This window comes from Gavia stellata, chromosome 4 (assembly GCF_030936135.1).
Source record: "Gavia stellata isolate bGavSte3 chromosome 4, bGavSte3.hap2, whole genome shotgun sequence".
NCBI classification, from domain to species: domain Eukaryota; kingdom Metazoa; phylum Chordata; class Aves; order Gaviiformes; family Gaviidae; genus Gavia; species Gavia stellata.
The window spans coordinates 46,187,471-46,213,503 of NC_082597.1; the positions used below are offsets into that span (position 1 = coordinate 46,187,471).

Sequence of the window (26,033 nt, forward strand, 5' to 3'; positions counted from 1 at the left end):
TGCTAAAATATAAAGGTGTTACTTAGACTTCTTTTCTAAGTCTGAATAACACATGGTGGGGGGAGTATGAGCACTTCCTAACATAAGCTAATAACCCTCGGTAAGCTCCAGAGGTCTAAAATGTTAAAATAGCAAATTACTTTTCTCCTGTGACTGACTTCAGAGCAGCGTAGGTTCAAGAAAGTGTAATTACTAGAATCCTGTTGTAGGTGGGAAAGAGAATAAATACCGTGAGCATCAAAATAATTATACAGTGGGGAAAAAGATTTCCCAACTGATTAGCGTACCAAATCATCAACATGGAAGCTAGAGTTGTGCTAAGCTGAAGCGTGATCATGCCGTGTGCCCCAGCAGGGAGGGCGCTGATTCTCCGGGTGTCCTGGCTGGGTGTCTCGCCTGCTGCCTGGTCAGCCATCGCTTATGGTGCTGGCGCTCGCCCTTCCTTCCCCTCCTGCCATCACCCACCCAGCCTGAGCCCCCACAGCGGGGCTCTGCTGCGAGACAGGCTCGTCACCTTCAATAGCCCTACACTGTTGTTTCATGATGTGTGCGGAGAATAAAATCCAGGTGACTGCCATTCATTAGGTAGTAGTATGAAAATAATGTCCTGTGTGCAGTAGAAAAGTATGTATGTGAGAGAAACAACGTGTGCAAAAACTAAGCGCAAATAGTAAGCCTCTTTAAATAAATCAATAAATAATATTCTGCCTGTAAGTCCAGTTTAAAGTGGTCATTTATAATATCTGAAAATTAAGTTTACCATAATAGACTTTTTCTTCTTTTTTTCTTGTTTAACAAGGAATAAGCTGCCCATTTCATTAATTTGTCTTACAGGTAAACATACTGGAAACTCAAAATAATTTAATGATAGAATTTCTGTTCCAAAATCAAATTCATATGTCAAAATAGGTATATTTTTAATAATCGTACAATTGCACACATACACATATGTGCATAATTTTCTTGTCTCTGTTAGGCAATGGAGAGTGTGAAAAACATTTTTAAGAAGAAACTCCTTCTGCTCACATTTGAAAAATAACTTCTGAACCCAGCAGAAGATTGTAGGAAAAAGATTGACAAGATTGATACTCCTAAATTTCTCATACACCATTCATTTTGGGGATGAGAATTATAACTGTTAAAATTTTTTGTATGCCTATACAGTACTTTTGTCTCTTACTTACTGTATCATAGAGGGAAACTGACATTAATACCAGGGTAAGAAGATGAAAGGGGGCGGGGCAATAAAGACAGGGATATAAAAGAAATCAGATTTCTGTAGTTTTGCTGTTTTCAGAAAAAGCTGATAATTTTCTAGCTTTCCATTGATACACAAAATATATGCCTACAAACCTTCATTTCTGTTGAATAGAAAATTTCTTGGAATCCTGAATTTGTGTAAAAGAAATTTAACTGAAATGATGGTTGGAATATATGGGGCATGAATCACAGAATCATTAAGGTAGGAAAAGACCTGTAAGATCATCAAGTCCAACCATCAGCCCAACACCACCATGCCCACTAAACCATTTCCCACAATGCCACGTCTACACGTTCCTTGAACACCTCCAGGGATGGTGACTCCACCACTTCCCTGGGCAGCCCGTTCCAATGCTTCACCACTCTCTCAGTAAAGAAATTTTTCCTAATATCCAGCCTAAACCTCCCCTGGCACAACTTGAGGCCATTTCCTCTTGTCCTGTTGCTAGTCACTTGGGAGAAGAGACCAGCACGCACCTCTTGGCAACCTCCTTTCAGGGAATTGTAGAGAGCAATGAGGTCTCCCCTCAGCCTCCTCTTCTCCAGGCTGAACAACCCCAGCTCCCTCAGCCACTCCTCATAAGACTTGTGCTCCAGACCCCTCACCAGCTTCATCGCCCTTCTGTGGACACGCTCCAGCACCTCAATGTCTTTCTTGTAGTGAGGGGCCCAAAACTGAACACAGTATTCGAGGTGAGGCCTCACCAGCGCCGAGTACAGGGGCACGATCACCTCCCTGGTCCTGCTGGCCACACTGTTTCTGATGCAGGCCAAAATGCTGGTGGCCGCCTTGGCCACCTGGGCACACTGCTGGCTCATATTCAGCCGGTTGTCAACCAACACTTCCCAGGTCCTTTTCTGCGGGGGAGCTTTCCAGCCACTCGTCCCCAAGCCTGTAGCGTTGCCTGGGGTTGTTGTGGCCAAAGTGCAGGACCCGGCACTTGGCCTTGTTGAACGTCATGCAGTTGGCCTGGGCCCATCGATCCAGCCTGTCCAGATCCCTCTGCAGAGCCTTCCGACCCTCGAGCAGATCAACGCTCCCTCCCAATTTGGTGTCATCTGCGAACTTGCTGAGGGAGCACTCAATCCCCTCCTCCAGATCATCGATAAATATATTAAACAAGACTGGTCCCAAAACTGAGCCCTGGAGGACTCCGCTTGTGACCGGCCGCCAACTGGATTTCACTCCATTCACCGTGATTCTCTGGGCTCGGCCATCCAATCAGTTTTTTACCCAGCGAAGAGTGCACCCATCCAAGCAATGAGCAGTCAGCTTCTCCAGGAGAATACTGTGGGGGACAGTGTCGAAGGCTTTACTAAAGTCCAGGTAGACAACATTGACTGCCTTTCCCTCACCCACTAGGCGGGTCACCTGGTCATAGAAGGAGATCAGGTTGGTCAAGCAGGACCTGCCCTTCATGAACCCGTGCTGGCTGGGCCTGATGCCTCGGTTGTGCTGCACGTGCCCTGTGAGTACCCTCAAGATGGTCTGCTTCATAATCTTCCCCGGCACCGAGGTCAGGCTGACAGGCCTGTAGTTCCCCGGATCCTCCTTCCGGCCCTTCTTGTAGATGGGTGTCACATTTGCTAACCTCCAGTCATCTGGGACCTCCCCTACCTTAAAGTGAAGTTACCTTACCTGTGAAAGTAAAGGAATTCTTTTCAGAGTGAAGTGTTTGCTATATATTATGTGTATATGGATGGATATGCAAAAAAGGATCTCTAATTCTTAGCCTTTCTGCTACTATCTTGAATGCAATAGAATCCTTTTTTTAAAAAAAAACTTCACAAAGCCATTAGTTATTCAATAGAAACTGAAAAATCTTGCGTAATTTTTTTGTTTCTGTAGTCTTTCCCTGTGTTGGATACTTCCATATACAGCATGAAAACTAGGTGATGAATGGAGTGGGCTTTGATACTACAAGACCACAAATGATCTATTATTTTAAATATTAACTCTGAAGACCTCCTTTGCAAGTTCAGCCCATCATTGGCATGCAGTTCTATGGGAGCCTTTTACAAAAAATACTGTAATGGAAAAATTCATCTTATATGTGCTTACAAGAGGCTAGTTAGATTTGCTGTTTCTGGTTTTTAGTATGTGTCTTTGAAACTGAAACAGTCATTTAGTAGAACTTTAGAATAAAAGCACCCTTACAGTCATTTCTGTTTACTGTATTTTGGCCATAATATATCCTAACTATATTGTAGACTCACATGTTCTCAATTGTTTCTTAGCACTTATGCCTCAGTATTTGATACAAATTAATGGGCACATGCAGCCCACTGTTCATACACAACAATAATAAATCAAGGTGCTATCTGATCGAGGAACAAATAATTAAGGATTAACTCACAATTTTTAATGGGTAACAATCAAAGAGACAAACTACATAAAGAGAATAATTTGATAATCTCTCTTTTCTTCTTTTTCAAGAAACTAAAATGTGAGGCTGGCTTAGCAGTTGGCTATTAATGCATTAAAATCTAGAGAGTTTAACAGATTAGATGAATGGCTGTTTTCAGTGGTATATTTTTATTTTCTGGCTGTTACACCTTATGACTCTGAGTTAAAGCTGCTTTTGCCATTTAGGACAATTTAAACTGCATTAATTTGGATTACATAATTACATAATCTCCATTTGAAGGTTTGTCTGATTCTGAACATGTCATTTCCCATAGTGTTCAAACATGTCAATTCTGTAGCCTTAAATAAATTCCTAAACTTTTAGAGACCAGCAGAATTTTTTTTTATTATTATTTTTGTTTATTAAACAAAAGTGTGTGTGGGGAGAAGCTCTTTCTGACATTAATACTGGGATGGTGGTTCATCATTACTTTAGATATGAGTTAAAATGGGTTTGTTCTGTTGACATTTTTCTCAGGTCCAAATAAGTGTAGGTGACACTTATGCAGAGCTTATACCTCAGGATGGGTTGTGACCCAGCCTGTCTTGAAGACGGGATCTGTGGCCTGGTATTTAGGAAACCTGAGCACAGGCTAAGGATTCTTGTCTGGAAGCTTGTTTTCTGAAACTCTGATGAAAAAAATCAGAGGGTAAATTCCTGGCAACTCTGAAAGCATTGGAGATTATCATAGCAATTTCAGTGCAGAAGGAATTTTAATTGTTTTTTTTATACTGTAGATGGAGAATGTATTACAACATGACTTCAATAAGGTAGTTTAGTTTGTACTTCAAAAATACATATAAAGTGGACTCCTATAAATAACTTCTCTGACATCTTGAGACTGCATGCAGGTAATTTCTACAAATAAATCTCAAAGCCAACTTTTCAAAGCTATGTCACAGTGCTGATTTCAGCTAGATTTCATAGGGTAGTAAATCAGCATAAACTGAGATCTCTTTCCACACCTTTTTTTTAAACAAACAGAGAAATCCATGTATTTTAATACTGTGAAGTAACAAGGACAGAGCTGTAAAAACCAGTAGTTTGTTCTTCCGAACTAGGCAGTGTTCAGAAGATTAAAAACAAACTATTTTTAGTTTGTTTGGCTTTTCAGTCTTTGTTGTCTTATGATTGTTACCTAAAGCTCATGGGGTTTTTGTATTGTTTCAAATTGCTTCTAATTAAAGCTAGAAGTAAAATTGCTTATCAGTCAAAAGACAGTTTTGCATACATTATTTCACTTGCATTTAGGCCTAGCTCTGCTTAGAGTATTCTTTTGTCTTCTGTATCAGTAATCTATATTACTTTGAGTTTCTCAGCCAATTTTAAGGATGTTCACAATCTCACATAGATATTGAATATTCCTTTAAAATGCTATTAATTACTTTAAATGTAGTATCTTTGGAGTATTCAATGCCCTATAAAGGATAAATTTCTACCAAACAGCCATTCCCTTTCTTCTCTCCTGAAATACCTCATTTTGCCTTTAGTGATATAGGGCTGTGTGTACAAGTTCATTATTCAAATACTTTAATTTCTTTGAGTAAGTTCAAAGTATGGATTTCCATAAACTTTGGCAAACTTTGGGTATTATGTCAATAAATGTGGATTTTTAGATTTCTATTAGGTAAAGTCTTCAATAGTAGCTGAAATTTTAGTTCTGTAAAGTCTGGGATTGCAAAAGTGGTTTACATGTAAAGTTTAATGCCACATCCTTGGGTAAAAATCAATATGAGCAAAGTTCTTCCTTGTCTGTTATTGTTAGCCTATATAACGTCTGAAATTGTGTTCCCTCTGCTTCTGCCTTTTAAGGGTGCTGGCATAAAAATCTCCTTTGCTGAGCTATCAGAGACAAAAAGCACTAAAAGCAGGCTAACCTCCTAACCCATGTTGAACTGTATTTGAACCTGCCCCAGACAAAGTTGCTGCACCACTTCACGTAGTAGGAAACAAGTCAAGGTTATGGTTCCTCTTCCCTGATAGCCCACAAGTTTTTATAATGCAAAATGTCGAGTTAAAAAGCAAAGAGGATGTGTCGTCTGCTGTTTGTTTAAGTACTTGATTATTTTTTTTCTCAGCTGTGAATGCAAACTTGTTACAAACCTGTTTGGAATTAATCTCTGCTTTGCCAGCTAGTTCTTCCTCTGTCAAGACAGCGGCTGAAATTTGTGTCTTACTGTAACCAAAGTTGTCTTGATAAAATCTTTCTGTATTGTGAGACCAGCTCTTGAGGTAGCACCCAAAGGTCACTTTGGTGACTGGTGTTGTCCTGCAAGTGCAGAACTCTGCTCCAGGGCTCTTTGTAGGGCCTGTATGAAGTAGATATTTTTGTTAGTAACATTGGAGCTGAAACACATTCAGTGACCTAGCTATTCAATTACACGCCTCCATATTTGAAATTGTGGTGGTTCATTGTCCTTACCTAAACTTTGTCCTTTTTATAAAATTAGGAAAATAACTGTTGGACTGTGGGAGACTTTGCCATTCAGTTTTGTAAAAGGCCCTTCTTGTAAGAGGTTCTCTCCAGCTCTCAACCTACATTGCCTGCTGGGACACATGAGGGGGAATAGATGTCTTGTTTGAGGACTGCTGGCACAGCATACCACTGGAGGGAGAAAGGCGGGAGCAATGCTACTCCTTGTCCCTATGGCAGCCCTCCCTCTGTTAAGGAAACAGAGGATGTGAGAGTTGATGCAGTGCTGAAATGGTAGTAATCCCAGCCAGACTGCCCCAGTAACAGAGAAGAGAACAGGATTACATTTGCTGACCAATTTGCTTGCATTAGAAAGCTCTTCCCTAGAACTGGGAGAATATGGCAGAGTTTTGACTGCGCTATCTGAAAGACTAGAGCTTGTTTGGGGGCAATTGTTTTGTTTTTTTTTTTTTTGCTAATGGGGTTATGGATGACTGTGCTTAGTGAGTTCTGCAAAGGGAATGGTCATTCTGTCTTATATACCTACTGGGTATGTGTGGGTTCTTATTGATTAAAAAGGTAGGATTTATGTTCCATTTATGTATTTGCTAACAGGATGTTATTGGAAAACATTAAACATGTTCTGTGTTTGTACTGTTCCTTAACGACTGGCTTTCTTGTTAATGAAACTTAGTTGTAGACTCTTACAAAAGGTTAGTAGTCATTTGGTTGAGTAGTTAAATGGTTTAATTACTTTAAAACAACAAAACAAAAAAGCCTTAATTAAAGACCAGACTTAATGGTTTCATGTAAGGCGCTGCTGTAGCATCCATGCCTGTCTTTCTACCCACTAGTTTTGCAAATGACAATGAAAGAGTTGCCTTAGGCAAAGCACATCCTCTATTGCTGAACACACGTCTGTATGGAGAATAAAAGAGGCTTTTCTTCCATTTCTTTCTTTGTTTGCCAGTGTAGCATCTAGGTAAATACAGTACTTTGTAGATAATCCCACCTGAAATCAATGGGATGAATTTAGCTTGAGGCATGAATGGAGTGCTGTCATGGCAAAAGGCCCTGTATTAGCTGTTATCAACCAGTAAGCAAAATTGATTAAACTGTTTCAATATTGTACCTGGTCTGAAAATTTTATAAATATTTCACGAACATACATGTTTACCTTGATGACAGTTACGGTTCCTGTGTATTGTACTTGGTCAATTTATGCCAGCTTTAGTCACTAGGGAGTTTGCTTTGTAAGTAGACCAGCTGGCTTTAATATGACTACAACGGGAAGAAATTAATATGTAACTTGAGAAAAACGGTAGACTGTCTACTGCCTGTTTATATTTTGTGACTGCTTTCCAGTCCCTGAAAACAGTTTTATGCCATTAGTATTTAGTGACTTTAGATCAAAACCAAGGCAGAGATGGGAGACAGGAAGATTTTTCAAGTTGTTGGACAAGCAAGATAGATAAAAGTTGGCAGCCTAAAGAATTCAGGATGGTTGCAAAGAACTCATTTGGGGGAAATATTTTCCTGCAAGTATTTAAATGAGCAATTCTATCTATAGAAGTGATGTGCGTAATTTCTAGATAGCCAGAACTTGCTCTTTATTTTTCTTCCTGTTTGACAAAGAGGATTCTGAGACACTTCCTAAATCACTGGGTGAAGTCTGCTACTCTTGCAAGCAGCCAGAACATACCCTCCGTTTCATAAATGATTCACACTCCACTGTACAATTAGCTAGAATCAATGCAGGCAAAAAAAATCCTGTTGTAAGGTTGTTCCAGAATCTTGCTGCTGTGATAGTTAGAACTTGTCTCCTAATTAATCCTGCATTAATTAATGGACAATTTATAACCGTTTACTTTGTGTCCTATGTTTTAAGTAACTTTTTCTTTTCCAAGTAATTTCATCCTCATGTGTTTCTAGAGAGAAACTTTATTCTTCCACAGTACTTGTTTTACTAGTCTAAAAGAGCCACTGACTTCCTCCCCACCCTCCCTCCACATTTTCCCAGTTATGTCAGTAAACTTTCTTTGAACGGATGTTGCATGATTCAACTAAATTTTTTTTTTAATCCGCCTTACAAGTGGGAGGCAGACTGGAGAGAAAAAAGAGTTTTGGAACTGCAAACTTGAAGCAACTGGTCCTGTGTTTTGTTTTTTTTCTGGGGCATTTTGGGGTTATGCTTTTTTATTTATTTAGCTTGGTATTCTTAGCAAGCGTAGAAAGTTTATTAAAAAGTGCCAGAAGACTTTAAGCTCTTCATCCAAGTTTATCACTTGAGCTTACTCTTCTGTATCAAGCACCCTTATTTCAAGGATGTGCTTTCCTTTGTTTGTCCTTGCGTAGGGAAGAAGGAAGGCTTTGTGTCTCTGTAACCACAAAAGATAGGTACATACTCAACGCGTGCCAATTGCTCTGCTCCCCCACTGGCTAATGTTGAATGCTTTGCACTGTATCACTGCTTTGGTATTCTTTCTGTCTGCTCCTTCTTCCCTCTGCCAGCAATCTCTAAAGAGCAGTTACCATTTTGAAGTGTAAACAAAGAAGAGGAAAAGCATGTCAAGCAAGAACAGATCCACTCCTGGCTATAGGAAGAACTTCCTTATGTATCTGTCTGCCCCGACCACTGGGAGGGGTGAGCTACTGGACACTCAGCAGTGCCTGCAAAGTGTGAACTCCAGCTGAGGGACATTATTCCTCTGCATCTAGAAAATGGTCATTCAGAGCAAACATTTTTTTTTCTGCATTTACTGTAGACAAAGGAAGTGGCAACATGAGGTGAAAGAAAATAAAAGGAAATAGAGTAGTGCTGTATATTTGTTGAGCTTTACAAATGCACTCTGAACTTTTTAAAGATTTCTTCAATGTAATAAAGCATAATAATAAGCATGACAAACAAACTTTACATTGTTTGATTGTGCAATTAGATAAATTTACTTGTCAAATTGGAAAGTTTTGGCTAAACATTTAGTCTCTCCCCCCCCCCCCCCAAAAAAAAAAAAAGATGGAAGTATGTGTGCACCAAACCTTTTTTAGAAAGAGTTTGCCATTTTTCATTTTTTACAGACTCACCATTAATCCATTATTAGTCCTTTCTAGGTGAGTGGGAAGGAACTAATTTTTGACTAAAAGTTTTGAGAACCAGTAGGCGAGGAAGCACAGACTCCATCTGTCATTGCCAGTTTCTGACTTCAACCCTAGCAGCTGGAGGGAAATGGGTTGTTGAAGGAAGGAAGGAAGGAATTGGGACTATCAAAATGGGGCAGAACAAACATGCTAAGAACTTCAAGGAGGTCATGGACTTTCATTGTTACCACCCGTGGGTTTCACTTCATCTGCTCTGTCCATGGTCCTCTATTCTCTAGCTAGTCAGCTCATTTCTTGCAAGCTTAGCTGACTATGGTAATTACGCAGCTATTTGTTAGTTCCCAGCTTATGACACCACAACTTCTTTCTGTACAACCATAATCAGTTTGCAATTCTCTAGTTGAATTGGCATAGAAAAGTTTTTATTTCAAATTTTGTCCTTAATGTATCTTTATGAAGACACTTCAGTTTTATTTTTAGTGATTTAAAAGTAATTTTGAGTATCTTTGATGAAAATTCTCTAGCTGGAAGATAGAAAATGCTAAAGCACATGAAAATAAGACATAGGAGGCATATCGAACTTTCCTTTTGTGGCTTTGGCCTCTGTTCTGAAGTGAAAGAGACTCCAAAGTCAACTCCAATGAAAAAGGAAGTGTGTCTGTGGCAAAATAACCATTCATCACCTCTGAAGGAGAAGGGAGGAATATATAATCAAACTTCCAGCTGAAGCTTGATGTAGGTGCTTAGCCGTACAGTGAATAATCTAGTGAAACTGCTCAATAAGGGGACTGGTTAAGGTAATACATGTGAAGTGTTAGGTGGTTAACTTTATTGCGCATTGAAAAAGATCTGCTTATTTCAAGTCAAGAAGAGAAAACTGGCTAAACATGAATGACTTAGTAACAAATAGCTGCAGAATACTCCATCTGCTTTAAGAAGTCTTACAGTCTACCATTTTCTCAGCTGAGTAAATAAATCTCCTGGTTTCTAAGAAAGCCGAAACTGTTGCATTTAACATCTGCTTTGTTAAAGCCATATGGATGCACCTGATGTCTATGAATTAATCCTGTTTTCACACAAAATAATTTTCCCACTGAATTGTTAGTAACGTGCAGAGTTGTTGTATCTCTGATCAGCGTGTTTTTCTTTGTTGCCTTAGTTTTGTTTTCAATATTTATTTTGAAGTTACTCTTTGCAGTAACCGCCCTCTCTCTTTCCTTTTTCTTTCTTTTTTTTTTATGTCCTTATGCAGAGGATTACTACTTCAGGAAAACAGCAGGTTTTCAGAGGCATTGCATTACTATAAACTGGCAATTGGTAGCAGACCTACACTAGCTTGTAAGTATTTCAACTATACAAGCTTACATAATATTGACTATTGTTCTTTAAGTAAATCTTCCTACTCTTTAATAACTCTTCTTTTCAGAAGTTTTTCATTTGGAAAGCAAAAGGTGAAATTGTGCACTTTTCAGTTTAAAGCAAGTGTTTATTAGTCAACAACTACATTTAATGTGGTGCAGGGAAGAAGCAGATAATGAGTTAACACTGAGCAGCACTGCTAGAATCTAAAATGCTTCTGATCTGGGGTGATGAGCCATAGATGCTACTGCCCAAATTTTCAGGCTTCTGTTTTCTGTTTCTTACAGCCAGTCCCTGATTTTTATGGTATGTGGTGTGAGTGAATCATACAAATATTTTTGAAGTCCTTTCATTTTTCCTTTCTTGCCTGGGGGAAATGGGAAATAATCCATAGGATGTTGCCAGTGATCAGTTCCAAAATTAAGTGGGTGCTTTTTAAGATTCCTGACTTTTTTGTAGCTTAAGTATTAAATCTTCTATATATGTATATACACACATACACATATATACGTACAAACGTATGTATATATTTTTGTAACATTTCAAACAATGACGCTATATGCTTGATGCAGCCCTAATAAGAGGAATGAAACGCAGCACCCTGCCTAACCAGTGTTCCCTTTCCTCCTTCCTCAGTCTTTATAGCCACTTTCTCCTTTCCTTGTCTCTGAACTTTTACCTCTTATAAGTTCCTCTTTACATCAGTGATTGCTCTGTAGTATACAAAAGCCAAATTAGATAACCATGGGATCTCTTTCAGATATTACTTTGAAATAAAACAAAGATTAGATAAAACATAATGGAACCCCATTAAATGATAACATTTTTTCCCTCTTCACAGCTGCCTATTTAAATACTGGTATCATCCTGATGAACCAAGGGAAGACAGAGGAAGCCAGGAGGACTTTCCTGAAGTGTTCAGAGATCCCTGATGAAAATTTGAAAGATCCTCATGCTCATAAAAGCTCTGTTACTAGCTGTCTTTATAACTTAGGAAAACTTTTTCATGAACAAGGACACTATGAGGTAAGACTCCAAATTTGTCTACAATATCATGATAAAACCTTCATACATAAATAATACTTAGTGCTTCCATCCAGACTTTCAAAATACATCACAAGCACAAGTCAATTGAGTTTCACCAAATCAAGATTAGTGTTCTCTACAGAGAATATTTGTTCTGTACAGCCACAGGTGTGACAATGTTAATTAGCAGTGTGATGTTCTGATGTCAGAGGCAACAGTAGCACTGGTTACATATGATATGTGTTAATTCATTCTTTTTGGCTTTGTTCCCATAGCTGGTATGCAAAGGTTATAGCCTGATTACAGACCAGCCGACCTAAAGAGTACTGGCTTTTTAATTCAAAATAGAGTAAGTCCATCTTTAGTTGAAAAAACAGAATTATGGTTGCTTTTGAGTCTCCAAGAATAAGACCTAGTTGGAACAATTCAAAACTTCAGTGATTAAAACCATCCCATTATGTGCTATTTTCAGATAACTTGACCTAAGTGCTGAAGTGGGTTGGATATTTTTGATGTAACTGTACGCTGCACCCAACCCATCCCATCTCATCTTATTTACGTGTGCAAATGTGACTGTTGTGATTCCTCTCCATTCTCCCCGATGAAATTACTAGAACTGGACATTTCGCTTGAGTTTTGACCTTTAGCAGTATTTGAAAAAAAGTCATTCTCTCTTTGCATTGCCAGGCATACTTCAGAACAGGAGTTATGCTGCATGGTTTTGATCCATATAATTCTTCCTGACCGTGACAGTTACCTCAGCTGTTTAAGATTAGGCATGCAAGCTCTACGGATTCTCTTGTCATCTGCCTGCTGAATCCAGCTCTGTCAGGTGGCAGTTACTAATTGATTAAAACACAGATACAGACAGCTAATACATCCATGAAGATAAGAGAAAAGCAGCATGTTGTCTGCACAGCCGATAGACCATAGAGTTGGAGTGCAGTGCTTGGGAGGTGCAAGGGATTTTAAGAACATAAACCATCAGATTTCTGCCTGGTGGTCATTGCAGTCTGACCCACGCTTGATTTGATCATACACTTAGATTTTTTTCAAGCCTATTTCAGCCTTCACAAGCTGCAACAATTTAATGGGATGATGTAGAAAATGATGCAGAGTTAATAGACTGACCAGTAAGCATCATAAGTGCTAAATGAATGTGTGGTCAAGTAATTCAAGGCACAGCACATTTGTGAAGGGAATCCAATTTTGGCATTCTTGACACTATAGTCCATCTCATTCTTTCTGTGGAGCAGCCTTCAGTTGTGAGGATTATGTTTTGTTATTACTTGGCAATAGAAAATGATTTCTTTATTTTTAGGTCACTTACTGTAGCTTAGTCATCAGAAAGTCCTTTGCCTGCAGTTTGATATTATTCAATATTCTTCTATAGCCTATAGAATTTTAAATATGTTTATAAACTCATGTGTCATTGGGGGGTTTAAAAAAATGTTCTTTTTATTTCCACCTGGAAAATTTGAACTAATTGGAATGGCAATATTGGAACTAATTTGATCTCTTCTTAATAAGCTTCAGTGAATTTGGTAAAACTTCTGTAAATGAGAAATGTGAACTTTCTGTAGTATTTATGATGCCGATGTGTTTTCTTTCTCTCTGCACCTTTCATTTGGGAAAGAAAGATAATTTGGTTTTACTTTATATGTGAAAGACTGCTTTTGAAATTGGTGCTTTACTAATGATTTGTCCCACTTGTGTGTCTCTTCAGGATGCCCTTATGGTTTACAAAGAAGCAATACAGAAAATGCCAAGGCAGTTTGCACCACAGAGCTTATACAACATGATGGGTAAGTGCATTGTTAGTGCTTCAGAAAGATACTTGAGGAGTCAGGCAGGGTGAAACAAAATAGCTTAGCCAGGCAACTGGTGCTCAAATGAATTAGCTAATAAAACCAAAGATAATTGTCTTCAGTAGACATGAGCCAAACCAGGTTCAGAGCTTAAATGCCAGCAACTGCAATGCTGAATAAGGCACAATAAATGACGATACTGTTAGATACTGGATATCTTTAAGAGTGTCCATGCAGCACTTTTATATTTAAAATGCTTGGATTAGTATTTTTCTCTGCCTCCGGAGTCTCTCATCCAGTATCTTGGAGAACTCATGTGCAATTCATACATTTTTTTTTAATCTCCTGTTTAGTCATCTTTGAAACTAAGAAGAAATTGTATTTACTTCATAGAAAATGGAGTGAGATTGGTTATAACATAAAATCTAGTGTGGGCATTGGATGTCAAATTTCCTTGTAAACCAACAAGATGTCCAAACAGGCCCACAGAGATAGTTGGATTTTTTTTTTTGCAGGTTGTGCCAAAAACTTATTTCCCAGGTGATGTACTGTTAGTTAGACATCTACAGTGAGAGAATTCTTCTTCCAGGACCAGCCTATCTCTCCTTCAAAATTTTAGCAGAGTCCCTTGAGTACTGCAAGAAACATTAATTTAGCTGAGGTTTTTTTTTTTTAAGCTTTAACTTCAGGTTCCTCATATTCTTTATCACGTCTTTATACAGGATACATTAAACAGATAAAAGAAAGAAGTTAATACGAATTATTATTTATAGTATTCAGATCTGTAAACAAGAGGGCAGGTTCTTCATTGTTTCAGAGATGCTTTTAAGTGGAATTCTCTCTGAAAGGGCATGTGTTTCTGCTAAGCAATGTCAGTGTCTGGCCCAGTAGACTCTGTGAGCTATCTGGGACAGAAAAGCATGTAAGATGCCTTTAAAGTAGTTCAAAGTAGAGCAATTAAAAATATATGTAGAAACAATTAGGATCAACAGGAAGCATGTGGGGTTTTGTGGCTTTTTCCCCCCTCCCAATGCCTAAAATACAAGGGAATGTATTGGTTGATACCAATTAGTTTGACACAGTTGTTGAAAGGAGGCACCACTCACTCTTCTCTACTTATTTAGGAAATGCATCTTTTATTAGCTCCTTACAAGTACTTAGGCATAGGAAAAAAAATTCTAAAATTGTAGTTGTAACTCATGCTACATGTTTGCAAATCTCTGTAAAGGCTGAATTAAGTACTTTTCTTGTCACAGTGACAAAGTATCTAATGTCAGTAACAGTATAAACACTTCCTTAACAGTTCATACAGTTCAATGGAGAGTTACTTCTCTCTGAATGCAGAGCTTTATCAGATTAATGCAAATGGCTAAAATCCCTAAAACGCACAAGTTGATTATTGCATGTACTTTTGTTCATAGAGAGTCTTAGCTGAACTACTGTTTTATCAGTTTTATCTATCAGCATTTGCTGATAAATTTGGTGGGGTTATCAACAGTCACCACTTCATGAATTAAGCTTCTGCTTACTATCAGTGTCCTATAGTGACTGCTGAAGTACTGCAGTGCTCCAGCAAACCCTCCAAAGTTTGACTGCCCTCTTTGGTGCAGATATATATTTCATAATTCTGATAAAAGTGCTCCTTGGAAGTACAGAAATTGGAAAAAGTAAACCAATGCTGTTTCTAGCATGATGGTTGTTCCATTACAAAACAGGCCCGTGCCACCCTTTTTCTTTTCCCGTGAATAGACGCTCCCTTTAGAACCACTATGGCCTGTAAGATTCTTTAGGTTTTTTACTTTTTTGCCCAATGGTTACTTTTTTAGGTTCAAGAGGCCTTTCTCAGCTTCCTTTGCCAGTCCATGACGTCCAAGTTCACTCTGTTCTGGGATTTGCATTTATTAACTCACAAAGCAATGGTGAACACAAAGACCAGCTAAGTCCTTTGCCTGGGCTTGACTGCTGCTACACTTCCTCCCTCCACTATTTATCCCACTCTCTGACTTCTGTTTCCTTTAGGCAGCCACCAGCACTTCACGGATGTCCTAGCAACGTAACAAGTTAGGGTCAGCTGAGCTTACCTTAGCCCCTTTCAGCCTATTGCAAGGAGCAACAGTGTATTACAGAGCTCTGTAAAGTACAACTTACCCTGCATGTAGCATATATTTGTATTTTGGTTGCTGTTGTGATGGCAGCTGTTGCAGGGAAACCAGAATTTGCTTCACACTGATTGCTGAGGTGTGGCTTGTTGGCTGTGCTGCAAAGGCAATTCAGGAGGCTACATACAGAGTAGGGTAGTGACTCGAATTGAACGCGGTGCAGCTTTATTAACAGCAGGACTCAGGCTGCTTTGTTTAAAGCTGTCCTGGATGCATCTGTCCATGAGCGTACATGACTGCAGTTAAACGCATTGAATTAGGTTAGTATCTCCTACCTGTAATAGTGTAAAGGTTAGATGACAAGACAGAGCTTGGTAGCTATGCTCACTTTATAGTGTGGAAAGAAAAAGATACCTCTGGGGAGTAATTAAGCCCATCTGACTTAGACATCTATTTTAGATTATACAGATAATCCTCTGCAAGCATACTTCTCCTGTAAAAGGAGCTGAGATGACTAGCTTAGATTTCCTAGCTCAAGTTGGGTGAGATAAATCCTAAACACCTATTCAGTCATCTCTTTGCATCGGTTGTGACAGGATAATGAGGCAACCACATCCATTATCAGGAGTGCATCCGCTCTACAGCTCACACCGTGTCACTGGGCACCAGAAGGCCGACCAGATTGTTTATTTCTGTTTTGATGTTAAGATAAAATTATAAACACATTCACTATAACACTTTCTTTGATAAACAGCATTACATAAACTTGTCTGCCTACTTCTTGCCTTTAAAAGGGAGACTAGAGGAGCTGAAATAGGCCAGTCCTGTCTCAGGTGCTTGGAACTGCATGAACCTGACTGAGCTGTGCCCACTCACCATGTCCTCATTGCTGGGGAGGAAGGGGGCGAACCTGGGGAGTGCTCCCCATCTGCTTGGGAAGGAAGGGTCCTTCCCTGTCTCTCTACATGTGGAAAAAGTCTTCACGGCTTGTCATTAAATCCAAGAATACAGTTTGAGGATTATCTGCTGCAGTTGTCACTGTGATTGATGTATTCTGAGTCTCTGGCAATCACTCTGCTTGGTTCAGTGTTAGATACTGGCATGTGATGTAAGAAGACAGTGCTTCCTCTAATTTTTAATAGTTATTCAATCATTTCATTGAAGATTTTCTGGAGGCTTTTTTTCCCTGTATGATGTACATGACATACGCGAAAGTGAATAAACAGGAGACAAACTGCTTAAACTGAATTAGGGTTTGAACTCCAGCACTCGGAGTGCGGTAGCATTAACACTTCAGCAGTGTTAAGCCGTTACACCACCTGCTTTCCCTGTTTGTGTTACATTTCTTTCCCTGCCCTTGCTTCTATTGGTCTTTTGCTCTGACAGGCCCAGTGACTCATTCCTCCGGTGTGCCAGCTTGCCCGGCTGACTCTCATCCTATAAAACTCTGAGTGACTTGCTTCTTAAAGGAAGAAGTAGTATTGGGCCTGAAGAAGCAAGCCATCCGTTTGACTTTGCATTTTATTCATGGTACAAAAGGCAGGACCAGAAGACCAGCATCAGATGTTCTAAGTTTGTGCATATGAAAAGTTGCAGTGTAGATTTTGGTGTCCTGTTGCTGTGATTTATTTTGCCAGGTGTGCAACAACTCAGCTAAGGAAACCATATGTTTCTCTGGCTTTGTACCAAGAAGTGAAACCTTTTAATTTTTTTTTTCTCAAAAGAACCCAAACCAGCTAAAAATTTAAACTCTAAAACTAGAATAAAAATAATTATTCAACAAGCTGTAGAGGGTTGGCTTGGTATTTATTTTCTCTATGTCAAATTTCTTTGATGTAAATTAAAAAGTACATGCTAAGGTTACACAGATTAATTTGCTTGGCATGGCAACATGCACTACAAAGGCCAGAGTCCAGCTCAGATGCATTAAATAGGTAATATATTTTGTTTAAAGTTTCAATTAAAACCTGGGGTCAAAAGATAAAATGGTCCCTGTGGGATCTTGAACACTTCAATGCCAATATTAGGATTGCTTAAGGATCAGCCTCTGCTCTAGACGTCTTTTGCATTCCTTGAAATCTGATATTTTACAGTTGATTGTATTACATTGCTTTTAAAACCACACTGGCCCACCTGCTACAGTAATTCATATTCCTGCCAGTTAAGTAGTGTGAGGTGGACCATGGAGGCTTTATTTTAATACTGAACAGTAACAAGAAAGATGTTGGAGTGGCATTGTCCAGGTTTAGATTGGCAAGATGCTATCATAAAGACAAATGTCTTGATCTCACTTCCTCTGCCCTTGCCAACTAACATCTGAATGTCTGTTTTCAAATGCACTTAATGCAAGGTCTTACAAACATTTTTAATGCGAAAAGCAAGTTACAAAAGAAGCTAACATTGCAGGAGTAAATACAGTTAACGATGCACAGATTAGAGTTTAGATTTCTCCTTGCTAATCTGCTACATTGCACATGGACAGAAAACAAATCATATGCAAGTGGCAGCCAGGTACAGAACAGGAAAGGGGAGCCAGATTTTACATCTGGTGCAGAGGTTTGCATCATAAGTACAAAGCCTTAGCGTGCAGAGAGACTTTCTGTGTTGATGATTGTAACATAACTATCACTTTATTTGATTATGCTTCTGGGTGGATGTGGCTGTTTGTACAAACCTGTTAATATTGTTAAGGCTCCTATCCCATTTGCCCCTTGCTCCCATTAAATGCTTTTTTATTGAATTACTTTAAAATATTGTTTAGAACTCCAAGAAACACTTTTGCTGGTATAGTTTTACAGTTCATACTGTGTAAGACTTACTTTTTAAGAGCCAAAGATGATTAAGCTGCGAAATACATATCCCACATCATAACTTATGCAGAACATGGTACCTGCACTTGTCTGAGCTCCAGTCATCAGTGTGCTTCCTATGTGTCTCATGAAGCTTTACTGGTAATTTCTTACTAAAAGTACATTACAAACTTTTGTCTTTTAAAACTAGCTTAGTTGAAAAAAAGGGATTTTTTTCTTTCATATGTGTATTTTATTATATGTTCTAGGGAAATAAGAATGGAGTCCACTCCGATAGTGATGGGGCTAAAAGGCTGTGCTTCCTTCTCTCCCCCTCCCTGCTCCCATCCTGCTACTTTAACTCTTCCACCTCTGAGACTTTGTAGACTATGGTAGTTTATATCTGCTGTCCAAAGCTGAGTATAAATCTCCGGGCTGCTTGCAATCTCTCCTGTTTTTTCACTTTGTTTTGTTTGAGTGATTCAAGCTGGGTATGAAGGTTACAGCAGTGGATTGCTGAGGGGGTAGTGGATGCAATGTTTGAGACCAGTTTTGTTTCCCCAGGTTCTCAGGTTTTTTTATTTTATCTCTTTGGACTATTGATCTATAATTTCATGTGAAATGCTTGAGTTTTCTTAGGCAATATTCTGAAAAAGCTAAGAGTCTAAGCCTGAAATGCATTTGTGTTTTTAGCATATGGGGGTTTGTATGAAAATAAGTATAATTGTAACATTTGTAGACCAAAAATATGGTCCAATACTGAAACTGGGCTACAAGGATCCCAGTTAGGCATGATTCTAATGGAAAGTGCTTCTATTAAGAGTGTTTTAAAGAAACCTATACTGGCATGATGTCTATGTTTTACTACCAAAAAAAAATCTTTAAAATGTGTGTAAATAAAGTAAAAGGCAAGAAAAGTGTACAATCACTTGTTCAGTTATGAATTCTTAGTTTGTACCCTTATGATTTACTACTGGTTGCACATCTGTTGGAAAATGAAAGTGAAATTGTCTATCACCTCAGGTGAGCTCAGTGCTTCTATTTGAGTCAATATACTGCTTTCACTGGAAGTCTTTGTACAACAGGAAACAGCTGTGCAAAGTCCATACTGTTCCACACTGTAACTGATATTATTTTGCCCTTCATTTATATCTGTTTTCCACTTTAGGTCTTTTCCCTCAAAAGTAGCTTAGTGGTCTAATTAAGTCAGATCAAAGGCTTTGCTTTGGTTAATTGAAGCCTATAAGAATCTGCTCAACCAAAGTAAATGTGGATTGACTCCCATCCATCAAAAGCCCTCTTAAAATACAATACATTCCTTGAAATCTTCAAGGAGATTATTCTGTAGAAGGAAAAAAACAAACAGAATATGCTTAGTCTACACAGAACTTGATGCTCATTAAGTTCACATGCTTCAGCTGTTCCAGAGATGTGCATGCACTGCATATTTATGACCAAGGCTGTTAATCTTTTGCAGTATATCTTAAACATCAGTATAGTATAACATCAAACTTGCTTCTAGATTTATTATGTTATTGTATGCACTGGTACCTAAGGGAAAAAAGAAGGAAGTTATATATCTAGGGAGGTACATTTACAGTAAGTGCATCTGCAGCCTTGATTTGCAGAAGGAGGCTGCACGGTTGCATTATGAAAGACACAAACCCCTTGTGGTATTGTGGTACACAGTGTTGGAGACCTTTCCATCATTTTCTAAGGCAATCTGTTTATGTTCCCAATACAAAGAAATTATGGAAAAATGAAATTTAAATCCTGACTGAATGTGTATCTTAGAGGTTTTCCTTTTCAAAGTGCATCTCCATCTTCCTTTCTGTTTTGACATCTGCTCTTGTCAATGCCAAATTCTATATTTTGTATATACCATTTTTACCATCCAGCAATCTGGGTGGCAGATAATTAACATATACAAGATCATGCAAAGCAGATTTATCTTGCATTGTCTCCTTTATGGAGATAATTTTTCAGTTGTCTTTTCAGCAATACCTTTTGTGGTCCTAAGAGGGGGACCACAGGAGGGACATATGTTCTTAATCTGAAAGTGTGGGTACATGGCACCTATAGAGGTACAGTGCTATTGCATCCATAGTTCCATTGTACTTGCTCATCAATAAGTGTAACATGCTCCCTGCAAGGAAACGGCCTTTGCTTGGTATGACAATGTACATCTGAAACAGAACAAATACAAAATTAGCAGATGAGACATTAATCTAGAACCATGTAACATACATTCATGTAAATGGTACCTAATTTTGCTTTTTAACAATGTGTGATATGTATTAGAAAATCTTAACTTCTGTTTTGGTTTTTTTTTGAAGGTTTTGTATTAAGATCGTATTCGTTACTGAGTATAAAGTTAGCCTTTCAGGGGAAATAGCAGCTAGCAAGCTGATCCTTTATAAGTATTATTATTTAATATAAATATTTAATATGATTGTTATTTTTAAATTATTCATAATTAATCTGTTCTAGGATCATTTTAGAAGGGATATTTTTGTTGTTGTTTGAGTTTGTTGTGGGTTTTTTTTGGTTTTTGTTTATTTTGAAAGATGATTTGTCAGTCCCAAGGATTCTGGGGAAATATGGGGAAATACTGCATTGGAGAATGGTAGTCTTGCAACTGATCTATCTCTATTGCAAAGAAATCCACTTGAGTACCAGGATTTTGGTTAGAGTGGTGTAAGTGTAGTTAAAAGTTAGCCCATTACTCATTGTCATAAAGTATTAATAGAGGTGTTAATGAACTATATATATACACTCTTTTAAATAGTGTTTCAGTTGCATATTAATGTGTTTTCCTGTACTACATTAGTAAATGAGAGTTACAATTAAATAATCTATGTTCTTGCTTTTGGAATAGGCTAAGAAATGGGTGCATAAATAACAAAAAATATTAGCTGAAATGTAAAAATTGAAAATTGGCTGATTTGTCTCCTTTTATTCCAGTTAGCTGTTTAATTTCTTGCCACCACTCATTGTGCAGGCAATGTTGCACATGGCTGCATGTTTATACGGATTAGGGAACTGAAGTAACTGTCAGTTTATGTCATAAGGTTTCCACTGCCATGAACAGGCCAACAGCATCCTCGCCTGTATCAGAAATAGTGTGGGCAGCAGGAGCAGGGAGGTGATCGTGCCCCTGTACTCGGCGCTGGTGAGGCCGCAGCTTGAATCCTGTGTTCAGTTTTGGGCCCCTCACTACAAGAAGGACATTGAGGTGCTGGAGCGTGTCCAGAGAAGGGCAACGAAGCTGGTGAGGGGTCTGGAGCACAAGTCTTATGAGGAGCGGCCGAGGGAGCTGGGGTTGTTTAGCCTGGAGAAGAGGAGGCTGAGGGGAGACCTCATCGCTCTCTACAATTACCTGAAAGGGGGTTGCAGAGAGGTGGGTGTTGGCCTCTTCTCCCAAGTGACTAGCAACAGGACAAGAGGAAATGGCCTCAAGTTGTGCCAGGGGAGGTTTAGGCTGGATATTAGGAAAAATTTCTTTACTGAGAGAGTGGTGAAGCATTGGAACGGGCTGCCCAGGGAAGTGGTGGAGTCACCGTCACTGGAGGTGTTGAAGGAACGTGTGGACATGGCATTGTGGGACATGGTTTAGTGGGCATGGTGGTGTTGCGTTGATGGTTGGACTTGATGATCTTACAGGTCTTTTCCAACCTTATTGATTCTGTGATTCTGTGAATTTCTTTCTTTCTTATTGTTACCTTTAATAGAAAAGTAGAATGCAACTCTCTTGAACTTCATAGATCGGACAAGTTTCATTAGTAAATTGTGTGTGTGTGTGTGTGACCTTTCAGATTTTTAACATGAGTTTTGAAAGATTTTACAAATTAAGTAATTGTTAAAGTAAATACAGAAACATGCTCACATTTACCATTGGTCTGCATATTTTCTTCCAATGGACACTCTGTTATTTTCCTAATAACTAAATCATTCATGTTGCAAGTTTATAAAAAATGTAAACATTTATAAAATTGTAAATGACAAGTACTGTTTTTCTTATTTTAATCTCAGGCATGTAAATGCATCCTGAATGACAGAAGTCAATCCATACATGTTTTCTCTGTCATTTTGTTGGAAAATTATCTGAAGCTGAAATAGCTTTTATTAAAATTGCATCAGTCTAACACATAAAATCACCTGATTGAATTAACGCTTCAATTAACAGTTGCTTGATTTTATTCCCATCTTTGAGTACGGTGGTGGCAGAGTCTCTGTCAGTTTTCAGCTTATTTGATTTCTTTTTAGATAGGTGTGTCACTGTAAATCATTTAGAAAAGGAAATTAATAACAGACTCCCTAACAGTGCTTCCTTCTGTAATAACGACATGTTCTAATTGCTTATAACATAGCAATTCTTGAAGCTATGGGGCTTATGGGCAGAAAACAGACTCTTCAGAAGAAAAATGTTCAGCTGTAGAGGATTCCCTGTAAAGTCTTCAGGGGAATAAAATTCCTTTTTCTACAGTTTGACATTTAGATTGACATATTGTAGCTTCATTTTTAGATGCGTCACTCAGAAATACCCTCAAAGTTTTAGGAGGTTAGCTTGTAAAGTAGTTGAGCTCTTAAAACCTATTAAAAATTGAATTTGCCAGTACTCTGAAGACGTTAATCTCTTCTTATATCAGAATCCATCATGGAAAATAGATGAGAACCTTGGATCTTTTTGAAATTTGGGAGTGCATTCAGCATATAGTACCAGCAGATAAGAACTCCATCTCTTATAGCTGCTTACATTTCTCTTTAAAGATTCTTGTTGTTAATTGGTTGAAACTTTGCCAAGCTGTAACAGGTTGGGCTGGAATTTTCTACTTAAAGGGCAATATGGATTCCTCATTTCCTGTATGCTAAATGAAGCAGGGGCCTGTGGGAAAAATAGTATGCAATCAAATAATTAAACATTCTGCCATAAAACATACAGCTAGGGAGAGGAGTTGAGGGGAACATATAGCTTGACTTCTGGCTTCTTCCATCTTTTGAACGCTTAACTTCATGACTTTGTTTTGTGCATAACAAGGTATAATGTTAACGTCACTTATTTGTGACTGCTGGCATAGTGAAAAAAATGCAGTTGACATTGATATCCCTGAATTTGATTGTGGGTTTTGGGGGGGGGGAGGTTTGTGTTCTTTTGGGGTTTCTTTTCTGTTTGAATTTTTTTCATTTTTTTAAATCCAGCTTGGTTTTTTGGGGAATTGTTCTTTTAGTTTGGCCCTAACCAGCAATACAAGGACTTGAGTACTTCTGGGACTAAAACATCAGCTACTTCTGTGAATGTAATCAGATAACCAAGACCAGTGCATGAGTACAGAATGCTCTGTAGATTCTTGCATTAGAAATCCTGGTCTGGTAGATTTACAAGCTTGCACCCCTTTTTGGAAAAACTCTATTTGCTCATAAAAATCATATTGGCTCCCCTTTGCCTTGGCTCAGTGTGACTTCTGACTCTACATCACGCTTATTTTATCTGTGGGCTTGTAGTTTGGTCATTTTGCATGCACTGCACCCTACCCCCTGAAACTCAAACTTCTGGGCCACATTTTGCCTGGGATCCCTATCCTCTGGTGACAAAGATAGCAACAAAAAAAGGAAAAAAAATCTAACTGGACCTAGTCCAATTTTCTTTCATCAGGAAAATCCTCCATAGGCTCTGTAAATACTGAAGGTGAAGCATCACTCACATGATAAGAGTTCTTTCTATTTTTCTTCCTTGAGCATGTAGGTGGTACCTTTTTCTCTGAGTTTTAGGGCTGTGATAGCCTCAAGCTTGAACAGAGAACACTGGTCCTTCTCTCTCTTTCTGATGCACTCACAGCTATTCATTTCTGTGTGATGCAGAACTGGGGGCAGTGACTCACCTGCAGACATCCTTAGCCATCCTCTACTTGGGTCAGACGTAGTCCTCTGTTGATCCTCCAGTGGTGTAACTGGATAAACAGTGACTTCATAATTTTGGGAAGATACTTAGCCATTGATTTGGAATGAATCAGCTGGTGAGATGGTGAAATCCTGACTCTCCTGTAGGCATTTTCAGTCTGTCATTGGCTTGGGCAGGGGCACATTTACATCTAGGTTCTTGATGTATTATGATTAAATGCAAGGACATTCTGTATTCTCCCTACCAGTCCATGATGTGCAATGTAGATTGATGGAAAAGAAGTAATTTCTCTATAGTAGACGTGACAAAATTTCTGTTATTTTGAGACTTTTGGCTGAAACTTAGCAGCTGGAATGCTCTCTTGAAATTCTGTTCCAACAAGACTTTCATCTCAACCATGCTTTTTCAGCACTAGTAAGGCTGTAACTCAATCTCCTCACTCAAGTGTTTGTAAGGCTATTTTGCTTTTTCATTGCAGGTGTTCAAAACATTTCACCTTTTTCAAGATCTCTGCCCATTTAATAAACAGCACATTATAAATCAAATGATAAATTCTGGAGGCCTTGAGAAATTTGGGGCATTCTCACTAACATTTGTTTCACCCTGTAGGAGAAGCCTATATGAGAATGAGCCGGCTGCCAGAAGCAGAGCGCTGGTACGTGGAGTCACTGCGATCCAAGAGTGACCACATCCCAGCCCATCTCACCTACGGAAAACTGCTGGCTCTGACGGTGAGTTAATCAACAGCTCCTGGGAGCTGGTCCCAGGCCCTTGGAGTATGTGAGGTAAAGGGACAGGAAGCCTTTGTCCTGAAAATTGCTTATTGCCCTATTTGTCACGCTATTTCACTCATGCCTTCTAATTAAGGATTTTGACAGCATTGGTTTTTTGTGAAACATTACATCCATTCCTGAAATAGTGCCACCTCTGTGTCACGAATGGGTGATTTGATTTAGATCGCTTAAAGAACCACTGTCAAAGGTATTAGCAAAAATGGTTTTAATATGATATTGTAAAAGTACGACTAACAAAGTTCGATGGCAAGGTTCATTCTATTACTGTACGGCACAATCGTTTGAACAGTGATTCAAAACTACCAAGGCACAAATCAAAGTTACCAAGACAAAATCAAAGTTAGCAAGGCACAAATCAAAGTTACCATACTACAAGGTTATGTGCAATATCAGTCACTTACCAAAGATCTGCTGCTGGTAGAATGTCTCTCTGCCTCGAGGAGCAACCTTGAGAGGCATCCCAGCTCAAGGGGAGATCACCGCCAGGCAGCCAGGCTGATTAGCCAGAAGAGCTCAAAGGCGGCTCACTTAGGCTGTCATAATTGTGGAATGAAGTCGTTAGCTTGTAATCAAATTACATATGATGGGAAAGGTATGCATGAGAGTCCTTGTACCCACAACTTCCTTTGTTCCTTGATAAATGAGTCTTGCAAAAAGCCGCCTGCTATTCATGTGTTAATCGCATGATCAATGTTCCAAGCTCATATGCATGGATGCGCACTGTGTCACTCTGCTCCTTTGTGGGTTTTCAGAGAACAGATTGGAACTAGAGGAGTTCTTGGCCTGTTTACGGCTTAGGCCTTTGCCTCTTTTGGAGCCTGAACCAAACTAGCCCTAGTTTGGTTAAGGGGTCAAGTGCATCCGTGACACTCTGTGCCCAAAGGAAACAGTTATAATACCGTAGGAACTTCATAACAGATAGTAAGGAATTGCCTGATTGAAAAAGTCTTTATTGTAAGTAATTTAGATCACAAGTAATGATATTAATACAAAAAGTTATTTAATGTTTGACCCAGGGTTGCAGTAGCAGCCTATGGCAGAGCTAGAGATGTCACCTATACTTTGTGAATTACATGTCTTAT

General features: G+C 38.8%; 1 protein-coding gene across 1 annotated transcript in view; it reads left to right on the forward strand.

Annotated features, from left to right (window-relative positions):
• The window catches only part of TMTC2 (transmembrane O-mannosyltransferase targeting cadherins 2), a 257,259-nt gene that overhangs the window by 168,631 nt on the left and 62,595 nt on the right, over window positions 1-26,033 (forward strand). The window contains exons 5-8 of the mRNA XM_059816783.1: window positions 10,430-10,515; window positions 11,378-11,562; window positions 13,289-13,367; window positions 24,767-24,888. Coding sequence (XP_059672766.1) covers window positions 10,430-10,515; window positions 11,378-11,562; window positions 13,289-13,367; window positions 24,767-24,888 — 472 coding nt within the window. The remainder of the gene's footprint in view (window positions 1-10,429; window positions 10,516-11,377; window positions 11,563-13,288; window positions 13,368-24,766; window positions 24,889-26,033) is intronic.